At 62.6% G+C, this 23,635-nt stretch overlaps 1 protein-coding gene across 2 annotated transcripts in view; it reads right to left on the bottom strand.

Moving 5' to 3' along the window:
* Positions 1-206: 206 nt before the first annotated feature.
* ZNF710 (zinc finger protein 710) overlaps positions 207-23,635 on the bottom strand; it is a 34,296-nt gene continuing 10,867 nt past the window's right edge. The window contains exons 1-5 of one of the 2 annotated variants that reach the window (XM_087744325.1): positions 16,134-16,238; positions 5,575-7,030; positions 4,249-4,440; positions 3,593-3,767; positions 207-2,452 (exon numbers count right to left, since the gene is read on the bottom strand). In XM_087744325.1, the coding sequence (XP_087600451.1) occupies positions 2,280-2,452; positions 3,593-3,767; positions 4,249-4,440; positions 5,575-7,002 (1,968 nt within the window). In that variant the 5' untranslated portion in view covers positions 7,003-7,030; positions 16,134-16,238 and the 3' untranslated portion in view covers positions 207-2,279. Of the gene's footprint in view, positions 2,453-3,592; positions 3,768-4,248; positions 4,441-5,574; positions 7,031-16,133; positions 16,239-23,635 lie in introns of those variants that run through there. The other variant, XM_087744326.1, reaches the window with a different exon arrangement.

Here is a 23,635-nt window from a genome sequence, read left to right as displayed (position 1 = left end):
CTTACGAGTGTTTTTAAAGCCTTTTTAGCAGGGGTGTGTAGGACTGGGGGGGTCCGGGGGGCCTGTCCCGCACCGATTCCTGTACCCTCCCACCTCACGGTGCTAGCAGCCATTAAACACCTCACCGGCCCACAGCGCGTGGTGGTGGCACGGCTCTCGCGGCGTGGGCACGGGGCGGGTGCCAGCCGCAGGAGGCAGCCAGCAGCTAAAGAATACACATTTATTAGAATTATTGCTAAACAACTCTTCAAACCGAGGAGATAAAAAAATAACCAAAACACAGTAGGGCTTTGCACAAGGGGCAGCTGAACGCGCTGCGTACGCGAGGAGGGGGAGGCCAGGGAGCCCTGCGGCTGCTGGCACTGGCTGCGCCACCAGCACGAGGTCCCGCCGCCTCATCCCATGGGCAGAGCCCGCTGCCGCAGCCGGCCAGGGCTGCCTCCCGGCAGCAGCGAAGACCCCCTGGGCTCAGCCTCGCCAGCCCGTCCTCACCCAGCATGAGGGGACGCGCGTTGCTGCTTTTTGGTAACTGGACTGAGGTAGCGTGTGGGGGAGCACGGAGGGGCAGCGCTGCAGGAGGGGGTCCGGGCTGGCCAGTGCTGTGGCCGTCCCCATCCTGCCCCAAGGCTGGAGGAGGTTGAGGGGGAAAAGGAGATGGCAAGGCTGGGAGCCACCCTGCCGTCCTGGGGCCTGGGAACCGGGGGGCTGAGCGGTGCCAACCCCCAGTGCCAGACTGGGGCTCTCGGGGATGGGGCGGGTGGTGCCCTGCTCCAGGGAGCGCGGGGGGACCTGCACCTGCTCGGCTGCCTGCCGTGCACTCGGGGGTCCCGGACCCTGTGCCAGCACCGCGGCTGCAGCCACCCAGGAGGTACCAGTGCCTGGTGCAGGCCCCGCTGGGGGAGCGATGCTCTCGGTGCTGCCTGGTCCCCTGCCCCATGGCAGGAAAGGCGGAAAGCCAGGAGGGTGCTCCTGGTCCCAGCTGCTTTCTCCCCGCGCCACAGCGCCTGGGAGCGTAGGAGGCAAACCCGCCTCCAAAGGGCTACAGCGCCTCAGCAAGAGACTTTTCCTGAGCCCCGGAGCAGCTCAGCGGGGCGAGGAGGGGGTGCCGGCAGCACAGAGGGTGGCTGCGGTTCGTTAGCGTGGCCCTGCCGGTGCTCGGCTGCCCCACGGATGGCAGGACCCCCTCTGGTCCTCAGCCCCCCCGAGCACCATTGCAGCCCCCGCCGCTGCCCGTGCACAGACCACACACGTTACACAGGTTTACAAAGCACATTGGTTGAAGGAAACTGAACTCAGTGAAAAGATAAATCCAACCACGCGGCACATCTGAAAAAAATAAATTACTTTCAAAATACCATCATTTGCTCAAGTTGAACAGGGTTTGTCTTCCTTTAAATACACCGCTTGCTACAGCTGCTCTATACCCAGAGCTGCTGCTTCCTCTGAGCTTTGCCATTAGTTTGTAAGAAAATATTCTGTTTTGTATGTGCCCCGTGGCCTCACGTAGGTTGCCGCAGCTTTGCCCGTGCCAGCTCGCAGCCGGTGCCAGAGCAAGTGGGACAGCTCTCGCCTGTCCGGGAGACGGGGAAGAGCAAGAAATGCAAACCCACCTCCTCCCGCAGGCAGAGGGGCTTCTGCCCCACGGGGCGCTGGGGGGTGGCTGGGCTGCAGCCCTGGCACAGCCGTGGGGGAGGACCCAGGAGGTAGAATAATTAGTAATGCTCATCATCTTCTGGGACGTGCCTTCCCCTGCCCGCAGCTTCAAGTACGCTGGACGCGGGAGTACAGGCAGGGGCGAAGGCAGGGGCGAAGGCAGAGGCAAGGTCCTGGCTTGCCACCGCGCGGTGGGGCAGGCAGGGAGGCAGGAGCAGAGCGAAGGGAGGTCAGCACCGGGCAGGAGAGCTGCAGGCAGCCGGCGTGCAGCTCGGCGCTCCCTCTCGGGGTGGTGGGGAAGGAGGGAAGGACCCCAGCGATGGCGAGACCTCCGCCGAGGCTCTGCAAGGGTCTGGCAGCAGCTTGTAGCCAAGCCCTCGCTGCGCCGGCTCGGCATGCCCGTGGCAGGCAGCGACCGCTGCCCTGTGCCGCCTCCAGCTTCGCTCCTGCCTTCGCCCCAGCAAAGGTTTTTGGACATCCCTGTTTTCTCCTTCACCAAGCTCAGCTGGAGGCCCCATCTCCAGGGGTGGTGGTGCAGGTCTGGCTGGGTGCCGCAGCCTGCCGGCAGCAGCTCCTCTTACCACACAAAGTCCACACAGGTCCCCGGCAGCCTCCTCCAGCCGCGGCTACAACATGTTGTAGTACGCCATCTCCTTCATGGCCTGCTCGGTCAGGGCGTGCTCGTCTGGAGGGTTGCCTACCCCCCCGTAGCCGTAAGAGTTCTCCTCCTCGAAGTCGTCCATCTCCTGCTGCCCGTCCAGCTCGGCATGGTCAGCCCCGGCCAGGTCCATCATGGTATCTAGGATTCAGCACAGGAACACCCGATGACAGACCTGCATGAAGGTCCAGGGCCAAGAGCACCCCCCCTCCCCGGGCAGCTCGGGTTCAGAGCCCAAAGCCCCCCAGGAGCTACGGCTCTGCTCGAGCCAGGCCACTTGCGGGGGGCTCTCGGCTCAGAGGATCCCCGGCCATGCACCACAGCAGGGACGGGTTGCCAGAGCAAAGAGCTGGCACGTGCGTGCTCACCCCCAACCGGTGCCTGTGCCACACGCGGGGGTCTGCAGCACCCGTCCCACCGCGGGGGCCGGGGGAGGCAAGGAGAGGACGGCAGCGCAGGAAAGGCGTCCTCCCAGCGCCGCCCCCGTGCTCGCACTCCCTGCCTGCGCCGCGGTGCTGGGCACCGGCTGAGGCTCGGCCGGGGCGAGGAGGAAAAGGGCAGGAATGGGGGATCCTGCTGGGTCACCCCAGGACGCGCTCAAGGTGGGCGTTGAGCCGCTGGGTAACTGAGGGGACGAAACAGCCAGAGCTCATCTCCAGCTCTGTCCGTACGAAGCAGAGGTGGTCCCGCTGCGAGACTGCTGATGGAGCATCTGCACCAATGCTGTGCGGAAACCTGCGGCAGGAGCATCTCCCGTGCCCCCAGGGTGCCTTTGGGCAGGCGTAGAGGGGGCAGCCGGGGCAAGAACAGCGGCATTTACCCCTCCCGCCCTGCAAAACCCTTTGCCCAAAATCACAGTGTCACCAGAGGGCACTGTCCTGTCCAGAGATGCAGAAGCCTCAGTGGCTTCTTGAGGAGCTATTTATTTTAACTTATTTATTATGAAGTTTATTTATTTAATTTGTACCAAGGTTATTAAGCTCACTCAGCTCCCGCTCGGTACCTTTCCATGGCCCTTGGGGGAGGAGAGGTGCTTGAGGACGGAGGGGAGGCTGGGGCGGCAGCCTGTGTCACCACGCACTGCTGGCAGGACGAGGGCAGCCCTCGGGCAGCAGGACACGAGCTCGCCGAAAGGCACTCGCCGGAGCCGCCGCGGCACAGCCCAGCTCCCGAAGCAAACAGCCGACAGCTGGGCGCTCCCAGGAGCGGCCGCAGCGGGGAAGACCACAGCACCCAGGCAGCGATAGGCAGCGGCAGGGACGGGCCACAGCCTGCACCTACCTTGGCTGTCCAGGCTGATGTCCATCACCCCGTGCTTGACCTTCATGTGCCGGCTCAGGTTGCCCTTCAGGTTGAACTTGCTGGAGCAGTAGGGGCACTTGAAGGGCTTGCTCCCGGCGTGCAGGTGCATGTGGCCCAGCAGGTTGTACATGCGGTTGAAGGACTTCCCGCAGACCTGCGGGCAGCGTTCCTGGGGTCAGCGAGGGCGCTCCCACCGCCCCCGGCAAAGGGGGACAGCGGCAGGCGCTTGCCCGCGACGGCCGGTGCTGCCGCAGGGACGTGTGCTTTTCAGACCCCCACTCCTGGGGTCCCCCCCGTTGCTCCCACCAACTCCTAAGAGTAACGGGGCCGCCTCCCTCCTCCCCTCGCCTCGCCCCCTGCGGTGGGAGGTCTCAGGGATGCTGTGCTGGTGTTGCTGGGAGCTCCAGCACATCTAGCGCTGGGCAGAGAGGGGTACTAATTGTCCTTCTCCGTTAGCGGTGCCCGTGCCCTCCCCGCTGCGCAGCTCTGAGCGGACGCGTCAGGACGAGCTGTTTGCCCGAGCGAACAGAGGGAGGCATCACAAAACTGCTTGTGACTGAGGACTCAACCCAGCCTGGCCGGGTTTCTCCGAGTGCGGCACACGGGCGTGCCAACCCCCGGACCCCCGCCGGTACCTTGCATTTGAATGGCTTCACCGGTGAGTGCACAATCATGTGGGTCTTGAGCGTCTGCTTCTGCACAAACGTCTTGAAGCAGATGTGGCACTGGTAGGGACGGACGCTGGTGTGGATCAGCATGTGCCGCTTCATGTTGGCCTGCAGGGTGAACTCCCGCCCGCACACCTCGCACTTGAACTCCTTCACGCCCTGCAAGGGGTTCGAGAGCCGTGGGCAGGGGGCAGAACCCAGCCCCGGGCAGCGCGGCAGCAGGCAGGGCTCTGCCTGCGGCAGCGGGGGCCAGTGCTCGGCGCTGCCAGGGCGGCTCGGCGGCCTCTGAACAGACCCCGCAGCAGCTGGGGGCACAGGAGCAGGGCCAGGCACGGTGCAGAGCAGCGACCCATGCTCCTCACACTACACTGAGCTTCGGGGACTGTCAGCGGGCTGGACCGCAGGAACTGGGGGGGGGGATTTACCCTCATCAGCTCATCTGCACCTTCCCCAGAGCATCTCCTGCTCCCCTCTCCCTGCCCCTTCTGCAAGTGCAGAGCGGGCGCTACCGAAAGCCTGGGGCCATCCCCACACTGCCCTGGGGGGTAACTGCCGCTGCCTGGTCCTGCAGCGGGCAGGATCCTGCCTCCTGCCTCACCCCCAGATACCATCCTCTCACCCGCACTGGGAATGCATTTGCAGGACTTGGGAAACCCAGTATTAGGTCAGTGCCGCTGGAGGGAGAGCAGCTCCGCAAAGCGGCACCCACGGGAAGGGGCTGGCTGGGGAGGGCAGCCGCCGTACGGCGGCCGACCCGGCATGGGTACGTCCGAGGGCCCTGCCTGAGCCCGGCAGCGTGCAGGAGATGGGCTGCAGGGAGCGTGGCCGGACGGGCTCTGTAAGCCCAGCTGGGAGACCTAGCTCTGCTCTCCAGCTCAGGCCAATTGCTGCCCCTTGAAAGAGCCACTGGAAAAGGGCAAACCCCTCGCTCACAGCCCGCTGGGAGGGGCTGCGGCAGCGCACGGCAGGGCCCCCCCAGTCACCCTGCTGCAGCGCCCGCAGCAGCTCCGAACCCCCCTCCCTGAGGATGGAAGCCCCCAGGACGAAAGGAGGCTGGGCAGCCCCAGGGCCCCTGCCCATGACAATGCCCTTTCACTGCTAATTAACGACCCCTAAGGAATGCCAACCACGGGTGCCTCTGCCCACACGCACCACCCATCTCCCAGGGCTGGACAGGACTCTGGGGCATGGGGACACCCCTCTCCCCCTGCACCCACATCCAGAGCCGGCACATCTCCTTCAGGCATGGCCAGGGCAGCACCCCTCGGGTGCCCGCCGTGCCGCGGCCCCTACCTTGTGCGTGAGGGAGTGCTGCTTGAGGTGGTGGATCTGGCTGAACTCCATCCCGCACTCGGTGCAGACGAAGGGCCGGACGTTCTGGTGCTTCAGCATGTGGTTCTGCAGCTGGCTGCGGTAGTGGAAGGACTTGCTGCACTCCAGGCACTGGTACAGCGTGGGGCCCTGGTGCGTGGAGAGGTGCCGCTTCAGCTGGGTGAGTGTGGAGAAGTCCAGCCCGCACTCCACGCAGACGTGGCAGCGGCCGCTCTCGTGCTTCACCTCGTGCGCCTTCAGCTCGCTGGGGTAGGCGAAGCCGCGGCCGCAGAAGCGGCAGCTGTAGGGCTTGATGTCGGTGTGCAGCAGCATGTGCCGCTTCAGGTGGCTGGTCTGGGTGAAGGCCTTGCTGCACACCTCGCACTTGTGGGGCCGCGTGCCCTGGTGGGTCAGCAGGTGGGTCTGCAGGTGGCTGGGCTGCTTGAAGAGCTTGTTGCAGTGCGGGCAGGAGTGGGGCTTGATGCCGTTGTGGCCCAGTATGTGGGTCACCAGGTTGTACTTGGACGTGTAGGACTTCTCGCACATGCGGCACTGCCAGCGCTTCTGGCGGTCCCCCGCCTCCACCAGGTAGGAGTCGTCGATCTGCACGTTGATGTCCAGCCGGTCTAGCTGCGCCTTCTTGTTGCGCTCGCTGGTGGCACCCGCCGCCTCCGCCTCCAGCTCCCCCGGCTCCTGCCAGGCGAAGCCCTGCTCGCTCTTCACCTGCTCGGGGGACGCCGGCGCGGGGGCCTCCACCTCGCCAGGGGACGGGGCACCCGCCTCAAAGGCACACTCAGTCCGCAGGGCGCCCACGGTGCCACCCTCCGCCGTGCCGGCCGGGTCGGCATCCCCAAGGCGGCGGTCGGTGCCCTCCAGCTCCTGGCGCGCGTGCCGGCGCAGGTGCCGCAGGCGCCGGGGCTTCCTGCCGAAGGCGCCGAGGTCGATCATCTTCATGGCACTGCTCTGCACCGTCTGCTCCTGGCTGGGGTCCTGGAGGGGGGGCGGGCGGCCGCGCTGCCGCTCACCCTTCTCGTCCCCCGGGACGGACGCTTCATACAGCACCTCATCCTCTGCCTCCTCGCACTTGACCTTGGGCACCAGCCTCACGGGAGGCCGCTTCCTCCTCCGGGCATGCTTCTCCAGGGAGGACTCTGCCTCCAAGGCGTCCTCCTCCTGCCCGTCCCCCGGCGCCTGCCCCTCGCCCTCCAGCCGGCACTCGCCCTCCGGCTCACCGGGCTCCACCGCGGTGTCATCTGGCAGCTCCCCTCCCAGCCCCGGGAAGAAGCCAGTGGGGCTGATGGTGGCCCCAAGAAGCTCATTCTCGGACACCAAGCCCAGAACCGCAGCCTGCGCTAGGGACAGCACCACCACCGCGTCCGTCTGGGTCCCGCACTCGGTGAAGCGATCCATCTCTTGCCGCCTGCCTAGGCTGTCATGGCTGGGGAGGGAGAGAGACAGCCGTTAGCCCTCCAGGTGCCCCTGCCACCATGCAGCCGCCAGGGACGCCACTCCGCGAGGGACTCCTTGCGGCCGTTGCCCCTTTCCTGATCACCGTCCCCAGCAAACCCCAGGCTGACGGGGGTGATGCCAGTGCGGGTCCCCAGCACCACACGCCCCAGAACGTGGGAGCGGGGCAGCCCTGGGGGTCTCAGCTGCAGGAGGTACCGAGGAGCCAGGCTGCAGAGGGGCAGCTTGGCCCTGTGTCTGCCGTCGGCCTTTCTGGCCAGGCTATTGAACCCCGAGGCTGAGGTCTGGCTCCTCGCGTGCCCCAGAGCTCCCCAGCAGCGACTCCTGGGGACAGGTGCCTGTGCCATTTGGGGACCAGTCAAGAAAGCCGAGCGTGCCACCCTGCTCTGTGCTCCTTGGAGGAGCAAGAAGCAGCAGCGAAGGGCACGGGGATCCCGAGGAACCAGAGCCCAAACCCTCCTCACAGGGAACATCTAGAAAGTGGTCAAACTGTCGGGCTTGTGAGCCCAAGTGAAGCGCAGGGCAGAGGCTCCGCTTAGCTCAGTGCCGGTGCCTTTGGCATGCTCACCCACGGGAGTCCCAGCACCACCGCGGCACAGGAGGCAGCTCTGGGTCCGGCACAGGCTGTGCTGGTGCCCCATGAGCCCCCTCACTGCTCCAACCTCCCCTGCTCCGCAACAGCCGGGCTCCAGCTTCACCTTTCCCGCCTGGTCCATCCCTCTCGTCTCGCAGCCCTCTCTCATCGCCATGGCAAGCACCTCCTCTCCCCTTTGCTTTCACGAATGCCTTTCAGCAGCACCGTTTTGTCCCAGCAATAAGCACGCCAGCTTCCAGCAGCATTTCTGCAGGTTTTATAAGTGGTTTGCTTCCATTTTTCCTGCCTCCCTCCCCCTGCAGCACTGCCGACCTGCACAGACTGCTTACGGAGTTACGAAGCCACTTCTCAGAAGAGGGTGAGAGGTGGTCGATGCCCCAACCTGCCAGTATTTAAGAGGCCTTTGGACAATGCCCTTAATAACATGCTTTAACTTGGTCAGGCAGTTGGACCAGATGATTACAGAATATATTCTATTATATATTCTATTCCAGCTACAATCCCTGTACAGCCGTGGTTCTGCAGGGCCCTGGGGCAAACGCAGAGGAGCAGCAGCCAATGTTCCCCTCGGGCTCCGAAGGTTTGAGTCCTCTCCCTCCCCTGTTGCCCCCCCTCCAAGGTGCCCCCTGAGCATTCGTGCCCACGTCGGCACTGGGCATCGGGCACTGCGTGCCCGAGTTACGCAGGGAAGAGGCACAGGACATGGATGGGGTCAGAGCAGGACGACCCAACACCAATACCACCCTGGGGCACTCCCCGAATGGACCACAACTGTTTTATCCCCACTCAGATTCTGGGGACCCAGAGACGCATCCCCACCGCCCTCCAGGAGGGCTCGCAACAGGATCCTGCAGGACTCCAGTCTTGACCTTGTGCTATTTAACTATTCCATCCGCTTCCAGGAAGAAAGTCAGATAACTGCTCACGGATGGCACTCACGGTGATGCTCACTTGCACAGGGATGAGCGTATTGCCATGGGACTCACCGGCAGGACAAGCCCGCCTGGGTGTGCCGGCACCACAAGATCCCCCAAGCAAGCCGTCTTGATAGGAATGAAGGGAGACCACAAGGAGAGGGACAAGGGCGCAGACGTGGCTCCAGGACGCCAGGCAACAGCCTGGACCCGCGAGCGACGCGGAGCCTCCAGCACCCAGGCAGGCAACCTGCAGGAGCGTGCCAGAGCCCGCCGGAGAGGCGGCACAAGAGGAGCTGCTCCAGCGCTGCTGTTCGCTGCATCCAACGCTGGTGACAGCTGGGGGAAAGGCAATGGTGGAGCTCACATGGGAGCAGTGCACGGTGCCGGCCGGTTCGGGAAATACGGACTTGGAAGGTCAGGTAGACACCAACCAGCTTCGACTAGAAGGACAAATGACCTTTGGCAGAGAAGCAAGGAGCAGTAAGCAAGCACAGGGGAGCACACCAGGAGAGCACAGCGATGCCACGGTATCACCACTGGGTGTATGTGGGACCACAGCAAACTCACAGGGCCGCAGTTTCGGCAGGAAAAGTCCAAAGACAAATGAGCGGAAAACCCCATGTTCACATCATGCCTACAGGTGGTTGCCGCTGGCTGCACCCGGCGGCGGCCAGGCCACCGGTGCCGGTTCTGCGGCAGCGCCAGGCGTGGAGCACCCTGGGGATGGCAGCTCCACTCCTGAGCCTGGGACAAACCAGGAGCTCCCCATGCCCTGGTGGTCCCCGGGGACCCACCAGCCTGGAGAGCAGAGCACGGGGCGCATTCCCACCGAAATGGTATGACCAGTGTGGGAATGGCCGCAGGGAGGGACGAGGCCCTTCTGAAGAGCCGGCGTTCCTCGCCAGGCAGACGGAGCCCGCGCCTGCCTCGCCAGCAGCCTGAGGAATTGCTGCCATAAACGACCTGGGATAGCAAAGCAAGGAGGAGCTGCTGCGCCGAGGAGAGCGGGGCAGACACCGCCGTGCCTCACGGATGCTGTTTCAGGCTGGGAAACGGGGAGAGCATCAGACAAAGCAAAACAGAGCAAAATGAGAAGCCGGAGAGATGTAACGGTGCAGGCAGGTCTGCCAGCGGAGCAGCCCGCCGCTAGGCTGGGGAAAGACGCACGGGCTGCCAAAACACTCCCTGCAGCTGGAGGGCAGTTTGTGTGTTGTGTTTTGTGAGGGATTAAAACAACACTTTGAGAACGTGCCCACGCTTGGCTCACTCGTGCCCGGGCGCCCGACAGCCCCCAGCCCGGTACCCGCCCCAGAGGGGACGGGGCAGGGTCCTGGAGGGGTGCAGCACCTGCAGCAGCGATGCCCGACTCCCCCGGGGCCGAGCCAGCCCAGGACCCCCACCGATGGGGTGTGGCGCAGGGCCCCCAGCGGCCTCCCCCCGGCAGCCCTGGGGTGGCCAGCAGGGACGGGCAGGGAGGCGCTTGGAGAGCCGCCACCAGATGAAAGCAAGGAGGCCGCTGCTTCCTCCTGCGGTGAAGAATGTTCTCCTAAATATAATTATTTCTGCAGCTACAACAAAGAGAAATCCTGTGGGGGAGGTAAAACAGGAATAAACTCTAAACCAGATTGTGTTGCAGTCCCAGGAGCACCTGCATGGCGTGAGAGGCAATCCTGGGCTAAATAACCATTCTCCTCTGAGCGGAGAAACCCTGCTTTATCAGGTTATCATCCCCACGGTTCTCACCGTGGCACCCACAGGGCCTCTGCGCCACGTCCCACCAGCCAGGCCAGTTACGGGCTGCAGGGACGAGGAGCGCTGGCCGGAGCACGCCGGCCTTTCCACTGCAGGCAAAGCCGTGGGCAGCTGCCTGCTCTTGCTGGTTCCTGCTTGGCCCTGATGAGCACGGCCTCACAGGGCAGCTCTGTGCCCACCAGGCCACCGCGCTCACGTCCCTCTGGGGAAGGGGAAGCGATGGGGAAGGGGAAAAGAACCGCGTGGAAACAGAAGAGCCAGAGAAGGGGGACAGACACCGACTGCGCGGGGTGGGCTGCCCGCGGGCTCGGTGCCCGGGGTACCAGGCCCTTCCTTAGCACCCCTCCCGTTGCGCAGCCCCTGCTGCGCTGGATCCGGCCATAGGGTCAGGCACCCTCAGCCCAGGGTCTGACGCACCCGGCGAGAGCACCCTGCCCGAGGCCAAGCAGGCGACCTGCCAGCGCTGCCAGGGAGGAGGCGATGCTCGGGGTGGGGAATGGGGCGCTGGTGCCTGTGGGGACACTGCTGTCCCCGAGCTCCAACCGCCTCTGCCCTGACACGGCAGCCAGGCCCTTTGCCAGCGGCTCCAACACCCTCCAGCCATGGCCCCCAGCACCCTCCTCGCCCGAGTGGGAGAAGGGCCCAGCCGGGCATCCCTGCCTGCCCCCGGCATCCCTGCCTGCCCCCGGCATCCCTGCCTGCCCCGGGGCGGGGGAAGAACCTCCACCCCCCGGCGGAGGCGGGGAGAGGAACCCTGCGGAACCGGGTGGAGAGGAGATGGAGAGGAGGAGGAGGAGGAAGAGGAAGAGGACGGGGGGAGGGGGAGGAGGACGGGGAGGAGGGGGGGGAGTGCGGAGGCAGCGAAACAAAGCGAGGAGCGGGGGAGGGCGGCGGCGGGAGGAGGAGGAGGGGTGGGAGGAAGGATGGGGAGGAAGAAGAAGAGGAAGAGGAGGGAGCAGCCGGGGAGGCGGCTGCCGGCGCGCACAGACGGGCCCCGGGGCCGCCCCTCGCCGGCCGGGACCCCCCGACCATCGCCCACCGCTGCGCTGCGAGGGCGGCTTGTCATCCTCCTCCTCCTCCTCCCGGGGGCCCCGCCGGAGCATCCCTGCGGCAGCGGGGCGGCCAGCGCACGCAGCCCAACGAGGCCCCCGCACAAGCACCCCGCCGGCCTGCGGGGACTGGGGCGATTCCCACTTCCCCGCTCCGGTTCCCAGCGGCGTGCCCGTCCGTGGCCGCCGAGCGCCCACCCTGCCCGGCCAGCCCCGCGCCCCGAGCTGGGTGCCAAGCGGGCCCCGAGCCGGGGCTTGGGTGACGATGGGCAGCGCAAAGCCGGGCTCCGGGGCGGCCGGAGGCGAGCAGCGCTTTCCCAGAAGGAGCGTGCGGGCAGCGCCGCTGCCTTCGGGGATCTGCTAATGTAATCCTTGCTGGAGCTGAGGAAGCTGGAATCAAGAGCCCGCGCCCCGGGGTCTCAGCCCAGACGGGGAAGCCAGGGCCCTCTGCTCTGCCCTGGCCAGAGGAGCTGGAGGAGGCTGGGAAGCAGGGAAGGCTGCCCGATTTGGTCTTGGATTTTGTTGGGGCACAGTTTCTGTTTCCATGTGCACTGGATCTCTCTTCCAGCCCAGTTAAGATCTCGCTTTTCCCAAGGGTTTCTCCACAGCCACTTACACAGGACGGTCAGCACCCACACACCTCCTCCTGCAGCGGCGTGTTGGTACCCCAGCTCCCAGCTGGGGACAGGGGGCACCGCCGGATCCCGCTCCCCATGGCAGGTGCCAGTAGGCGCCGTGCAAGGGCAACGCGCGCCCGGGACGGCCCAGCTGGCAGCCTCTGGGATGGGAGAGGGGAGAAGGGACACGAGATGGGACCCAACCACTCTCCCCACGTCTCCAGCGCTGCGGAGGGGTCAGCTGGACCCCCGGCACAGCTCTGGGTCTCTGCCCCCACAAGACAAGGAAGCTGAAAAAATGACACACTCGCATACGCTCCCGAGCCCATCACCGATACGTTTTAAGAACAACGACCCTCAGCCAGATGCCTAAAAGACAGTAAACGGTGGATTCTTACTCCAGGGCACTCTGGGAAAGGGGACGAGCTCCGCTCCTCCGGGCCCTCAGTATGAAAATGAAAGCCTTGTGTTACACAAATCACTCTTTGCACATTTCTCTATCGAACGTGTGAGCCCTGGTACATGAGAAACGGAGCTTTGCTATTCAAGAGAGCAAGGCCACAACAGCTTGCAGAGCCACTGCCGCAGCTGCACAAACACCGCAGGGAGAGAAGTGGGGAACGGGACGGATGCTTTTCTCTCACTTCTCGCTCTCACTTCCCTGTTCTGCCTTCTCGGGTCTTGCAGAGTGGGCTGGAAATGCTGTTTCCCAACACACTGGCAAGTAAGGTTGGGTCACGTACTTCAGCTCCCCCAGGAAACACCCTGACACCCTCGGGGTGCAGAGCGCTGCCTAAACCTCTGCTCTCCAGGGAGCCGCTTCCAATCTTGCTCAAGAAGCCAAAGCAGTGGCCTCGGGGGGCCTCAGGTCTGAGCACAGACTGAGCACAGACCTGCCGCAGCCAGCCCCGGGTGAAGCAATCGCTCCCGGGTGAAGCAAGGCGACGCGAGCCCGGGGCTGCGGCACCCAGAGCACCCAGGCGCTGGGCAGAGGGACGCTCGTGCAGCGCCTCAACCCAAACCCCAGCCAGAGATCTCAGCGTCCCGAGACGTCCCGGAGGGATCCCCGCGCAGCCCCGGCCCGGCAGCGAGCGGGCTGCCGGGGGAGCCGAGGGCTGGGGCCCGCTGCCGTGTCCCCCCGCCCGGGCAGAGGGAACTCGCCCCAGCAGCACCTGCTCAGCCCCGGGCCCCTTGGCTGCACCAGAAGGGGCAGGGGAAGCAAAACAAGCACAGATACGTTGTCCCTCCTGGTGCTGACAAAGTACCATGGGCTGAGCTGTTACAGACTCGTCCCACCGAGGCCGGTGACTCGGGAGCTGCAGCACCGCAGCAGGGTGGGCACGCTGGGACCCGCGGGCAGCAGGGCACGGGCAGGAGAGGATTCTGCCAGTCTGTCCTGGCAAAGCAACAGTCCCAGCGTTGCTCCGGTGGCACAGCACCAGGCTGGGTCTCCAGGAGCTGTAAGGATGCTTTAACAAGTAAACGCCATCCCTCTGTGGAAAAGACGACTGTTAGGAGTGTTACAAAGGGCCACGCTGCCTTGATAACGCTCCTAATACATACATAAACGCTGGCCAGCGAGCGGGCCGTGCCCGTTCCCCTGCCCGACGGGGGCACGCAGGCTGGGGGCGAAGGTGGGCTACGGGCACGCGACCCAAGAGGCCCGCCAGCAGGCTGAGGGCAAGCGGAGGAGCCGGGCAAACCCCCCCTCTCTCCCATCTTCCACCCCATGAAGAACAAACGATGCCAGGCTGAACCTTACACTGAACTCCCCCCACCCCCGTCCTGCAAACGTCTTCTCTCCTCCCGCCTCCATGCCCCCCATCCCACACGCTCCTTCACTGGCCTCCCCATCTGCGCCCGAGTTTCTTGTGCAATCCAGGATCTGCCGCCCTTTTCCATACCCACAACTCAAACTTTTCAGTAGCTATTAATCATTCCACAGCTGGATTTGGTGCGGAGCGCTGTGCTGTGCTGGCCGGCAGCATCCTGCTGCCGTCGGAAGGATGGGAGACGCTTGTGCAGGGGTTGTGTCGCCGACTTCTCATTCTGACCCTGTTATTTCTCCCTCCCATCATTCGGCTCCGCGCCAGGCACGAGCTGCTCGTCTTTTAAGCCCTTTCTCATCCCATCTCTCCTTGGTTGCTGACAAACGGCGGCACCAGCAATGACAAATATCATCACCCCATTTTTCAACAAATTCACAACTTTTCAGGGAAAAACTTCTATGCAAAAATCTGCTGCTACTACACCAATTTCTTTCAAATCTCTTTGTAGAGCCCACCTGAGCCTCACCGGCAGCGATGGAGCAGCTATGGCACGGCACTTGTGTCTTTGCGCTCTTCTGCTCGCCCCAGCCTCCCCGTCCTGCCCTGCGACTGCCCGTTCCCTGGGGGCAAAGTCCGTATCGATTTCACCACGTACGGCGCCGAGATCCCATCGTGAGGAAGAGTCGCGAGCGTTACTGTGAGAGGGCACGTGCGCGGCAGTGCTGCGGGCAGGGTCCCAGCTCTGCTGCGGGTACTGATTTTTTCAAATCCTCCTGGTTTTGCGGTACCGCACCATTTCTGCGGCGTCCTCGGCCTCCTGGCCCAGCCCGGGGGGACGGGCCCTTCAGCTGGGCAGGGGGCCCGCTCCATCCGTCACCTTTACGCCTCTCCGCACCGGCTTCCCTAATCCCCTTTCCCAGCCATGTTTTGTGTGGTCAGCCCATCCCTCTGCCCCACCTCTCAGACCAGAAAACCAGAAAATAAATTAAACGTATCTTAAGATTGATGTCAGTAGCCACACGAGAGCGACTCCTCTTGCTCCCTGGCTCGAGTCTCCAGATCCTTCCCGTGGCTGTACCTGGCAGGTTCTCGCCCATCAAACTCAGCCGTTCCTGCCCGCGCACTGGGAACTGAACCCTCCTCTGGGCTTCAATCAAAACCTTTAGTTCAGCTTTGGGTGCTCACTGGCTCGTTTGCCGATGGAGACGCTTGCCCGCCTGCACCTTCCCCGCACGTGGAGTTACACAAACGCGCTTGTTGGCATCCCCGCCGAAAGCCGCACGTGCCACGCTCCCGGTCCCCCGCACCCGCGTCTCCCCGGCCGCCACCGCCGGCCTCCCTTCTCCAAGGCTGGTGGGAAGGACGCACCCGGGGCCGGCAGCAGCGGCTCCCGTCCCTGCTCCTCCGGGGTTTCTGACATTCGGTTTTCTTTCAGCATTTCTCCTCCCACTCCTGGGAGGTTTCTGCCTCGCTGCAATCTCTCTTCTCCTCCTGTCTTTCTCAACACAGCTGGGAAGAGCCAGGCTCTGCCCTGGCACATCCCTGGGGTTCCTGCCCGCTCCAGTTTTTTTACATAGCTTTCACTTCCTTATGTCATTTTACTTCTGTTTACCTCTCTTGCTTCATCCTTAACCACCCAAACGCCTAAGGCTGACCTGGGGCCTCTTACACCAGCCAGGTCCCCTCCTGCGGCAGCGTTTTGCCCAACAGCCGCTTCATCCCCCAGCACATTTCTTGCTGGATTCCAGATTTTCCAGCCACTGCACCAGACTAAGAGCCGTCCGCCTCTGGACACTTTTCCCTTCCCTTGGCTGTTTTAAGCGCCTCGGTTTCACCCGGCTGCTCCTGAGCGGCTCCACCGCCGTGTGCCACCGTCCCACCCGGCCCCTCCACCCGCGCCCGGTGCGGCTGAGCCACAGCAGAAGCCAGCGCAGCAGCTCTGGAAACGAGACTCTCGGTAATCCTAAATTAAGCAGCCAAAAAGAATTATGCCTGGCTGATGAAAGCCTGACCTGTGCATGCATACGAGGTTTGCATGCAACATCCTAGATCTGATGGGGGGGGACCAGAGTGAAAGGACCACCCGCTCCCACAAAGTGCTGTCCTGGCTGAACCCCACTGGAGGAGCTCCGCAAGGGACCGCAGCTCCCGACGGCCTCGCTGCGTGCCTCTGCTCTCTGCTGAGCTACCAACTACTGCAAAGACCCTGGTTTCCATCAGGCTCCATTCCTGATCAAACACCCTTCTCTCCGCTGCTCTTTACATCAGCCCCGGAGGCAGCAGGGTGAGCGGTGCAGTCACCAAACTTCACCCAGCCCTTCCTGCAGGAAAGGGAGCCAAGGGCATCCAAAATCCAAAGCATTTGTGAGATTTACCTTTCGCAGCCTTCCTCAGGAGCAGCGACCCCCCTCTGCCAGGGACGCAGGAGCCCTCCTCTTTGCCGGCTGCCGCCCCATGTTATCTCTGCTTCATCAGAGGGTAAGTGCAGGCACATGAGCAGGTGCCAGGGCCCAGCTGGTACCAGAGCACCTTATCTCAGCTAACTCACCTCCGCGCCCACACTCGGCGTTACAGGCTGCATGACAAACCCGACAGCCATCCGCGAGGACCTTTAGGACTTGTTCCCCGCTGAAAGCAAATCAACGGTGCAACCTCAGCAATGCAATCAGGCTGTCCCAGGCGGGCAGCGAGCAACCCCCTCCAAGCTCCTCGGCTTTAAACCTGCACGGCGGCAAGTCCCCGGGGCTGCGGGAGCCCAGCCCGCGCCCCTGCGCCTCAGCTCCGGCAGCTGCACCCCCTGCACCTTAACTCTGGTGGGCTCCCACCCCGCGGAAGGTGCTGTCAGGGCTGGGCGGCTGCTGGACCCCCGCTGCAGGACCCCTCTGCAGGACCCCCTCTGCAGAGCCCCCTGCCGCAGGTGCCGGGGGGTCGCAGCTGCCCCGCGGCTCCCGGTGCGGGGGGCAGACACGGCGGCGGAGGCACCGTGCAAAGCTCCCGGGGCGCTGGGGCTGGGCCCCGGCAGAAATCGGGGGTAAAGAGACCGGGTGAAGTTGGGCACCTGGGGGTGATCTTGGAGGGGGAGGAGGCGTTAAAACTTTTCAGTAGTTTTTAACAGAAAATGGCTGATCAACAGATCTGTAATATTTGTGAGAATACCTTTGATTTTATTTTTCTTCCTTTCTTAAAAGAAGCTTTCATTTAAATTTAATAAAGGAAAAATCAGGCTTTCATCTTTTTTGCAGTTTTCACATAAAGCTGCTCAAAGCACCCACAAAAATTCTAAACAGAAAAATTGTTTTCCCTGAAAATCCCAACAAACAACTAAAATTATTCATAAAACTGATCCAGAGCGTTGGTCCCGTACCGGGCCTGAGGATGTACGAGTTCATCTCGGTTTCCCCAGACGCTGAGCTGGGGCTGAGCGAGGGAAGGATGAGCGGGGTCTCCCGTGCTCTGCCGGGGCCCCAGCGGCTTCCCCGCGCAGGACGCTCCGTCCGGCACCGCGGGAGGGCCCCAACACCGGCTGCGCCCCGGCCCAAACGTCCGTCTTGCTGCACGAGCCCCATCGCCGGGGCTGGTCAGGGCCGCGAGCTGCAGGCCGCGGGCCGCACGCACCTGACCCCGGCTCCGCGCCGGGCGCGGCGGAACCGAAAACACCGCTTCTGGCCTCGCAACCGCCATCCCACGCAGATAAACTGGAATGTAAATCGTGAGCTGCAGTTCTGAGAAACGGGAAAGCGAGGCGTGGTGCGGGGCTGCCGCCGCCAAATAAACTCCGCATTTTGAAAGAAATCGGTGAAACAATTTTTGAATTCATTCAGTGGCTCCACATTAGATACTACCTGACTCCATTTTTTAAGGAAAACTTTTGTTAATGACTTCTCTAGAAAAAAGAAATAAACCTACTTATGGTAAGTGGATCAGAAAGCAGAACGGCTGCCTTCAGCCTCGGACACGCTTTCTGACGAGGCACGGCGTACGTGAGATCACGCGTATCCCGTGAAGTGGGTCTGCGTGCAGGAATTACCAATTACCGTCTTTGGGGGCTTTCGTATCAAAAAAAAAAAGGACATAACCTACAATTTGCAGCGTGATATACATAACGTGTTTCAGTAAGACTCGGTGGAAAAGCAAGCTGGGGAAAACGGCGCCTTCGGGTCCGTGTGACAGGCGACGCCTCGGGAAAGGAGCGGCACCGGCTTCCTCGGGTCACCTGAAGCCCAGCCCCTCGCCCTGTTGATGTTTCTTTTAGTGAGTCTTACCCCAACCGCTACATTCATCCGTGAGAAGTAAATATTTACCTCTTTGAAGCAAACTCTGACTGAAAGGGAAAATGAATGTTTTTTAAATAACCGGAGATTACCATTTCTGCAGAATAAACGTGTAGGGAGCACGAAGCCACCTGGTTCCCTGCCCCATCGCCAGCCCAGGGACGCGGGCGCAGCCGGCCCCGTCGGGACCTTCCTGGAACCAGCCAAAGCCGAAGCCGAGCACAAAACTCTCTCTGGGCTTTAAAATGACATCCACAGCACTTGGCTTTCAAGCACCTCGTTTCTCTTCCCGGCCCCGTGCGCAGCCGCTGCTGCGGCCGGGCTGTTGCTGGGAACGGGGCGGTTGAGCCTGCGGCGGCTCCGGCCCCATCACGCCACGGGCTCTGCCCGGCAGCCCCGGCTCTGGCCGCGGGAGCCGCCTGTGACCGCAACGAACGACACCAGGATTTATCCCGACCTGGCACCCGATTTCCGCGGGTCGGAAACCTTCGCTCCACGGGACGGGAATCGGGCACCGCTCTGCTGAGCCAGGAGGGTGGCAGCGCTGGGCAGCCACCGTCCTGCCGCCGGCGAGCAGAGGGACGCTCGGCTGCCCCTGTCCACCAAGCACCGGCCCAGCGCGGGCACAGGTGGCAGCCGGGCTGGCACCGGCGCAGGCGGCACCGGCCGAGCTCTGGCGCTGCCCTCACCCGCCGGCACAGCGTGCACAGTGCCTCGGTGCCCGTCCTCCCCTGCAAGCGGGTCACTGCTCTGCCCTCTTGGCCTCACGGTCCCACACGACCTTTTTTTATCTCTGAAATGCAGCAGCTGCATCTGGAAGTGGAATATAAATATTGAGGCCAAGGCACAGGCAAGGGCTCTCCCTGCCAGGCCGGATCCTCTCCCACCTCCCGCCAGCGCTCCAGAAGAAGATCCACGTGTCTGACTGGGTACGGGCGCAGCATGCGCCCTGCTTCTGAGGAAAGCCTCCCTGCGGTGGGCAAGAAACGTTTCAGCTGATGGAAACGCAGGGTGAGAGGGGTCAGCCTGGGAGCAGCAGCAGATGCCGCAGCCGTTCACCGCGGAGGGACGGAGCCGCGATCCTGAATGCGGTCGCGGCTTCCCAGCAGATGGGTGCCCACGCCAACCTGGGACATCCCCCCCTGGCTTCCCTTTCTGTTGAGAATCCACTTTCCTCCTCCACCCGAGACCAAGCCTCCATCCCTCCGAGCCTCCATCCCTCCGTTGCTCCCCGCCCCCAGCATCCTCAGCTCCTCCATCCCTCCGTCGCTCCCTCATTCTTCCCGTTTCCCTGGCAACGCCCATCTCGCTCCGGAGATCTGTCCCCTCTCTCCCTCTTATCTTTCTCCTTTCTCTTTCATCTATCTCCTAATCTCCCTCTCTATTCCAAACCTCTGTCCTTTGCTTCCTTTCTTTCTCTCTCCCTTTTCATCTCCTCCAATGTCTTCTCTATCTCGGGGTTACCATTATTTGAATTGCACTTTAAAAAAAGAATCCACTTCATTAACCGCCGTGCCACCAGCTCCACTCCCGCTCCTCCTGCCGCCCACCCGCATGGCTCAGGACCCCTGCCCGTGCCTGAGCCCCAGTGTGCACCTTCGCCAGAGGACGATAAAGTTACCGTGCCTTGGCAAGGCCCTTCCAGCCTCCCTCCAAAGCCCGTCAGACAAAGGGGCAGCAGAATTCTCCTCTCACGCGACAAGACGAGACGTTCAGGATCGGGCAGCCAGACGCCCCTCCTGAGCCGCGGCAGGGCTCCCTGCCCGCGTCCTGCCGTCGGGGCTGCAGCGCCGCGAGTCCCCGCTTCGCCGTGCTTTCTGTTCGCACGGTGTTCACCCAGAACCGCTGCTGTAGCAGGAGAGGAGCAGCCCCGGGCACACGCCCGCGCTCTCGGCTTTCCGCAGCAGGACCCGGTGCGGGCGCCGGGCAAAGCCTCGCCAGCCGGCCCTGAGCCCTGTCCTCCAGCCCCTCGCTACCACAGCCAACATCAAAGCTGGTGGCTCCAGTCCAACGCCCGTTTGTGCGTCTTAGCTCAGCCCTCAACTTCTACTTTATTTCAAAGCAACCAGGAGATACTAAAACTAATGGGTAAAAGATGCTTTCTGAAAATCAGAGTCCTAATTGCATCAGTTTGGCCATGGGGTGATGGATGGATGAGAGCTGCCCGGGGAGGACAGGCTCTGCCGGGGCCTGGGGGACGGTAGGAGGGAGCAGGGGCTGGCGTGGGTCACTGCCAGGGGACCCCCGTTTTGCGGAACGCAGTGCAGCGAGGAGCCCGTCGGAGCAGGGTCATTACCACAAGCGTTTTCCCTGCACCAGGGAAATCTCCTTAGAAAATTGCTGTGCACAGACCGACCGAGCCAAAGCAAACGCTGGAGCCAGCGCTCCGCTTCTGCCAAGGGATGGCAAAACCTTCGCCCCTTGAACAGCCAAAGCCGCCCCAACCCTGCCGACGGCTGATGCCGCAGCAGCGCTTGGGCCGGGGGCGCGAGGGGAGGGCATTCTCGTCCTCCCCCGGCTGCCTTCCCTGAGGAACTCCTGTCGCTTTGCTACCTGGCACAACGACGTCTCTTCTTTAGAAGACCAAACTGATCAAGCTTTAAGCCTGATTTATCAGCCCTTCTGCCTAGGCAGCTCTTCTTGAAGCCAGATGACGGAGCTGCTAGGAGCGCTGTGATGGCGAGCTGCTGGTGGCACCCAAACTGCGAATGGGGAGCGGCAGCTCGGGGACCAGCCGCGTCCTGCTGAGTGAGGACACTTCCCTTAGACCCGATGGGAATCGCTGTGGCCTTACGGACTCATATGAGACCCTCCCTGCTCCGCTGCCACAGAAGGGCCCTAACCCGCGGATCCCCGGCACCCTGAAGCCCCGCATCCACCAGGCCCGAGCGCAGCGACTCTCCATGGCCAATGGCCACCCCGCGCCCCGGGGTCCCAGCACCGCTCCCCGGCGCAGCGCTCCGGCACACCCCACGCCTTCCCATGGGCGACTTGTGCAAGCACAAAGTTCCCCCTTCAAAATGACGCAAACGCGGCCTCTCCGTCCCCATCCACCTCCCTCCTCCCCAGCACTGCGCAGGGACATGCGCCGCGGCAGCGAGCTCTCGGATCTCGCTTTCAGAGCTTGTTTTCACGTCATGTCTTAAAACGCTGCCGGTCACTCGCACAGGAGCACCGGTGACAGAAATAGCGATTAAATACCAGTAACTGGTGTCCGAAGGTGTGGGGCAAGCGTGGCCGGAGCCGAGGGAGAGGGGCTGCTCCTGCCTGGACCCCCTCCTCGCAGCAGGAGCACCCAGACCCCAGCTGAAAGCAGGGACCCGCAGACCGCCCCGCGCGTTACGGGGCTCTGGGCGCTCGACAGCATTTGGGGACCGACGGTGTTTGCAGTGTGGCGAGGAGCAGGGAGAAATCCCACCCCGCCGCCGTCCCAGCCTCGCTTCAAAGGCTCTGCACAGAAACCTCGCTCTCCCTTGGAAAACAATTTTTGCTTTTAAGTGAAATAAACAGGGAAAGAAAGACTTTCAAGTTCCTCCTTGCTGCAACGACTTCTCTTCGACATACTCCCTTTCCTCTCCGAAAATAGAAGAGCTATTCAAAAAAGATGCCAGAAGAAAAAAGGAACTGAATAGAGGAAAGAGGAAAGAAAAAATGGAGCCCCAAGGGGGTGGAGAAAAACAGAATGAAAAGACAGCAAAAGTAAAGAAAAGGGATGAAAAATAAAGGAGGGGGAAGAGAGAGACAGACAGAGGAGCTTTGAAAAGAAAGAATGCTCCCAGCCTGAATACAGTGTGCATGAAAAAAAGAGCGCTTGAAAAGAAACAGCCAGATGAAATGACCTCTCATTCACAGCCTGTGCCAATCACCACCACAATGTAAATCCTTTCTTCTTTTCTGCATTCTCTCTCTTTCCAGCGGGGGCAGAGGGAAGAGGAAGAAAGGGGAGTTAATTCTCAGCATAGCAGAAAATAAATCTGCTCTTTGCTAACTCCCTGAAAGAGACGCTGAGCTACTTTTAAAAATACCTCTCCCAGTAATCACACATGCAGATATGTAAGAAAAGTAGATGCCGTTCCGCACAGAGCGGCTCTGGGAAGGCCTGTCCTCGCCGTCAGGTCTCCCAGATGAAAAGCCACTGCGCCGTCCCTAGGAAAAACCACGGAGCAAATACCCGGAGAAAACAAATCTGCAGAAACAAGTGTGGCCGTGAAAGGCAACTGGCGCCAGAGATTTAGGTCAAACCCCAAACCTCGCGAAGGACGATGAGGGATGTTTGTGCCAGGCGCAAAACCGGGGCCTGATTCCGGGCCAGGCGCTGCGGGCGCCGGCTCCGCGGGGAGGCGAAGGGTGGCGGGGGCCCGGTGCAGCCCCCCTCGCCCTGCAAACCCCAAACCCCTCAGCAGTCGAAAGCAAGAGCAGTCGCCCCTGCCAGGAGAGGCCTGAGCGGGCTTTACCGCGGGTCTGCAAACCCCAGCACCGTCCCGTTCTGTTCAGCATCGTCAGCAGGGGTGGGGGGGTGAACAGACCCTCACGCGTGAAGACAGACCGACAAGCGCAGCAAGGAGAGAGGCATGGTGACACAGGACAAAAGGAGAGTGAAGACGCAGCGAGAAGACAACACTGAAGATGGAGCCCACCAGGACAGCGGGGACCCCGGGGACAGAGGGGGACGGAGCAAGGGGCAGCAGCACCCCGGGCTCCGGCGGGCAGCCGGCGAGACCCAGAATTGCGAGGCCGGCTGACGGCAAAGCAGAGCCGGGCCGCAGGCGAGAGCCCGCAGCGGGCAGCGGACGACGCTCCTGCGCCAGAGCCTGGACAGCAGCCGCTCAGCATCGCTCCTGCTCGGCGTCCCCCGGTGCCAGCGGTTAATCATAAACTGCAGGGAGCTCAAAGCAGAGCAATAAAAGTGGCTGGAGGTCGAAGGAACTGATGCACAAGCAGGAGCTGAAGCACTCTGGGATGTGTAACCCAGCTGGCTGGTTGTAAAAGGGAAAAACAACCAAAATGTTATAAACGTGAGGTGCGTGCCACCCCAAGGGGAGCAGGAGGGGAGACCCTGCAGCAGTCGGACAGCCTCACTTTTGGCGTTGTTGCTGCCCTTATCTTTGGAAACAATTTTAATGCATTTTTTATATTCCCCGTGCGCGGAGCTTGCCCACACGGGCAGTGCTGCCCGCAGGACGGCAGCTCTTGGGCCCGGCCACCCCCGTCCCACCCCGGGCTCTGTGCTGCCGTGAGAGTGGGGAAACGGGGGCCCCGGGGCTGCCCGGATCCATTCACGGCAGCCAGAAATTTCCAACCAGAGCTGAAGGAGGAAGGCGAACGGTCCGGACTGCACGTGGTTTTGCTAAGTTCAATTTTCTCATGTGCTGAGCCATGGCCGGGAAACGCTTCCCGAGCCCCCGCGGCCAGGCAGACGTTACCCCTCTCACTGCGGCATGGAAAAGGGGGAGAGGGCGACCGACGGCCCCGGGGCGAGCACGGACAGGAACCTCAGCACAACAGCCGGTACGGGCACGCCAGACTCCTCTGCTTCTCAAACAGCCGCTCCCGGTGCTGGAGGCAAGGGGTCCCAGCGCCCTGCCGGGGCTGGAGCCTCCTCCGCG

The sequence above is a fragment of the Nipponia nippon genome, unplaced genomic scaffold (assembly GCF_047370975.1).
Source record: "Nipponia nippon isolate SJK-2023a ecotype South Korea unplaced genomic scaffold, ASM4737097v1 scaffold_9, whole genome shotgun sequence".
Lineage (NCBI taxonomy): Eukaryota > Metazoa > Chordata > Aves > Pelecaniformes > Threskiornithidae > Nipponia > Nipponia nippon.
Note: the sequence above shows the minus strand (reverse complement) of the source record. Positions and strands in the feature narration are given on the sequence as shown.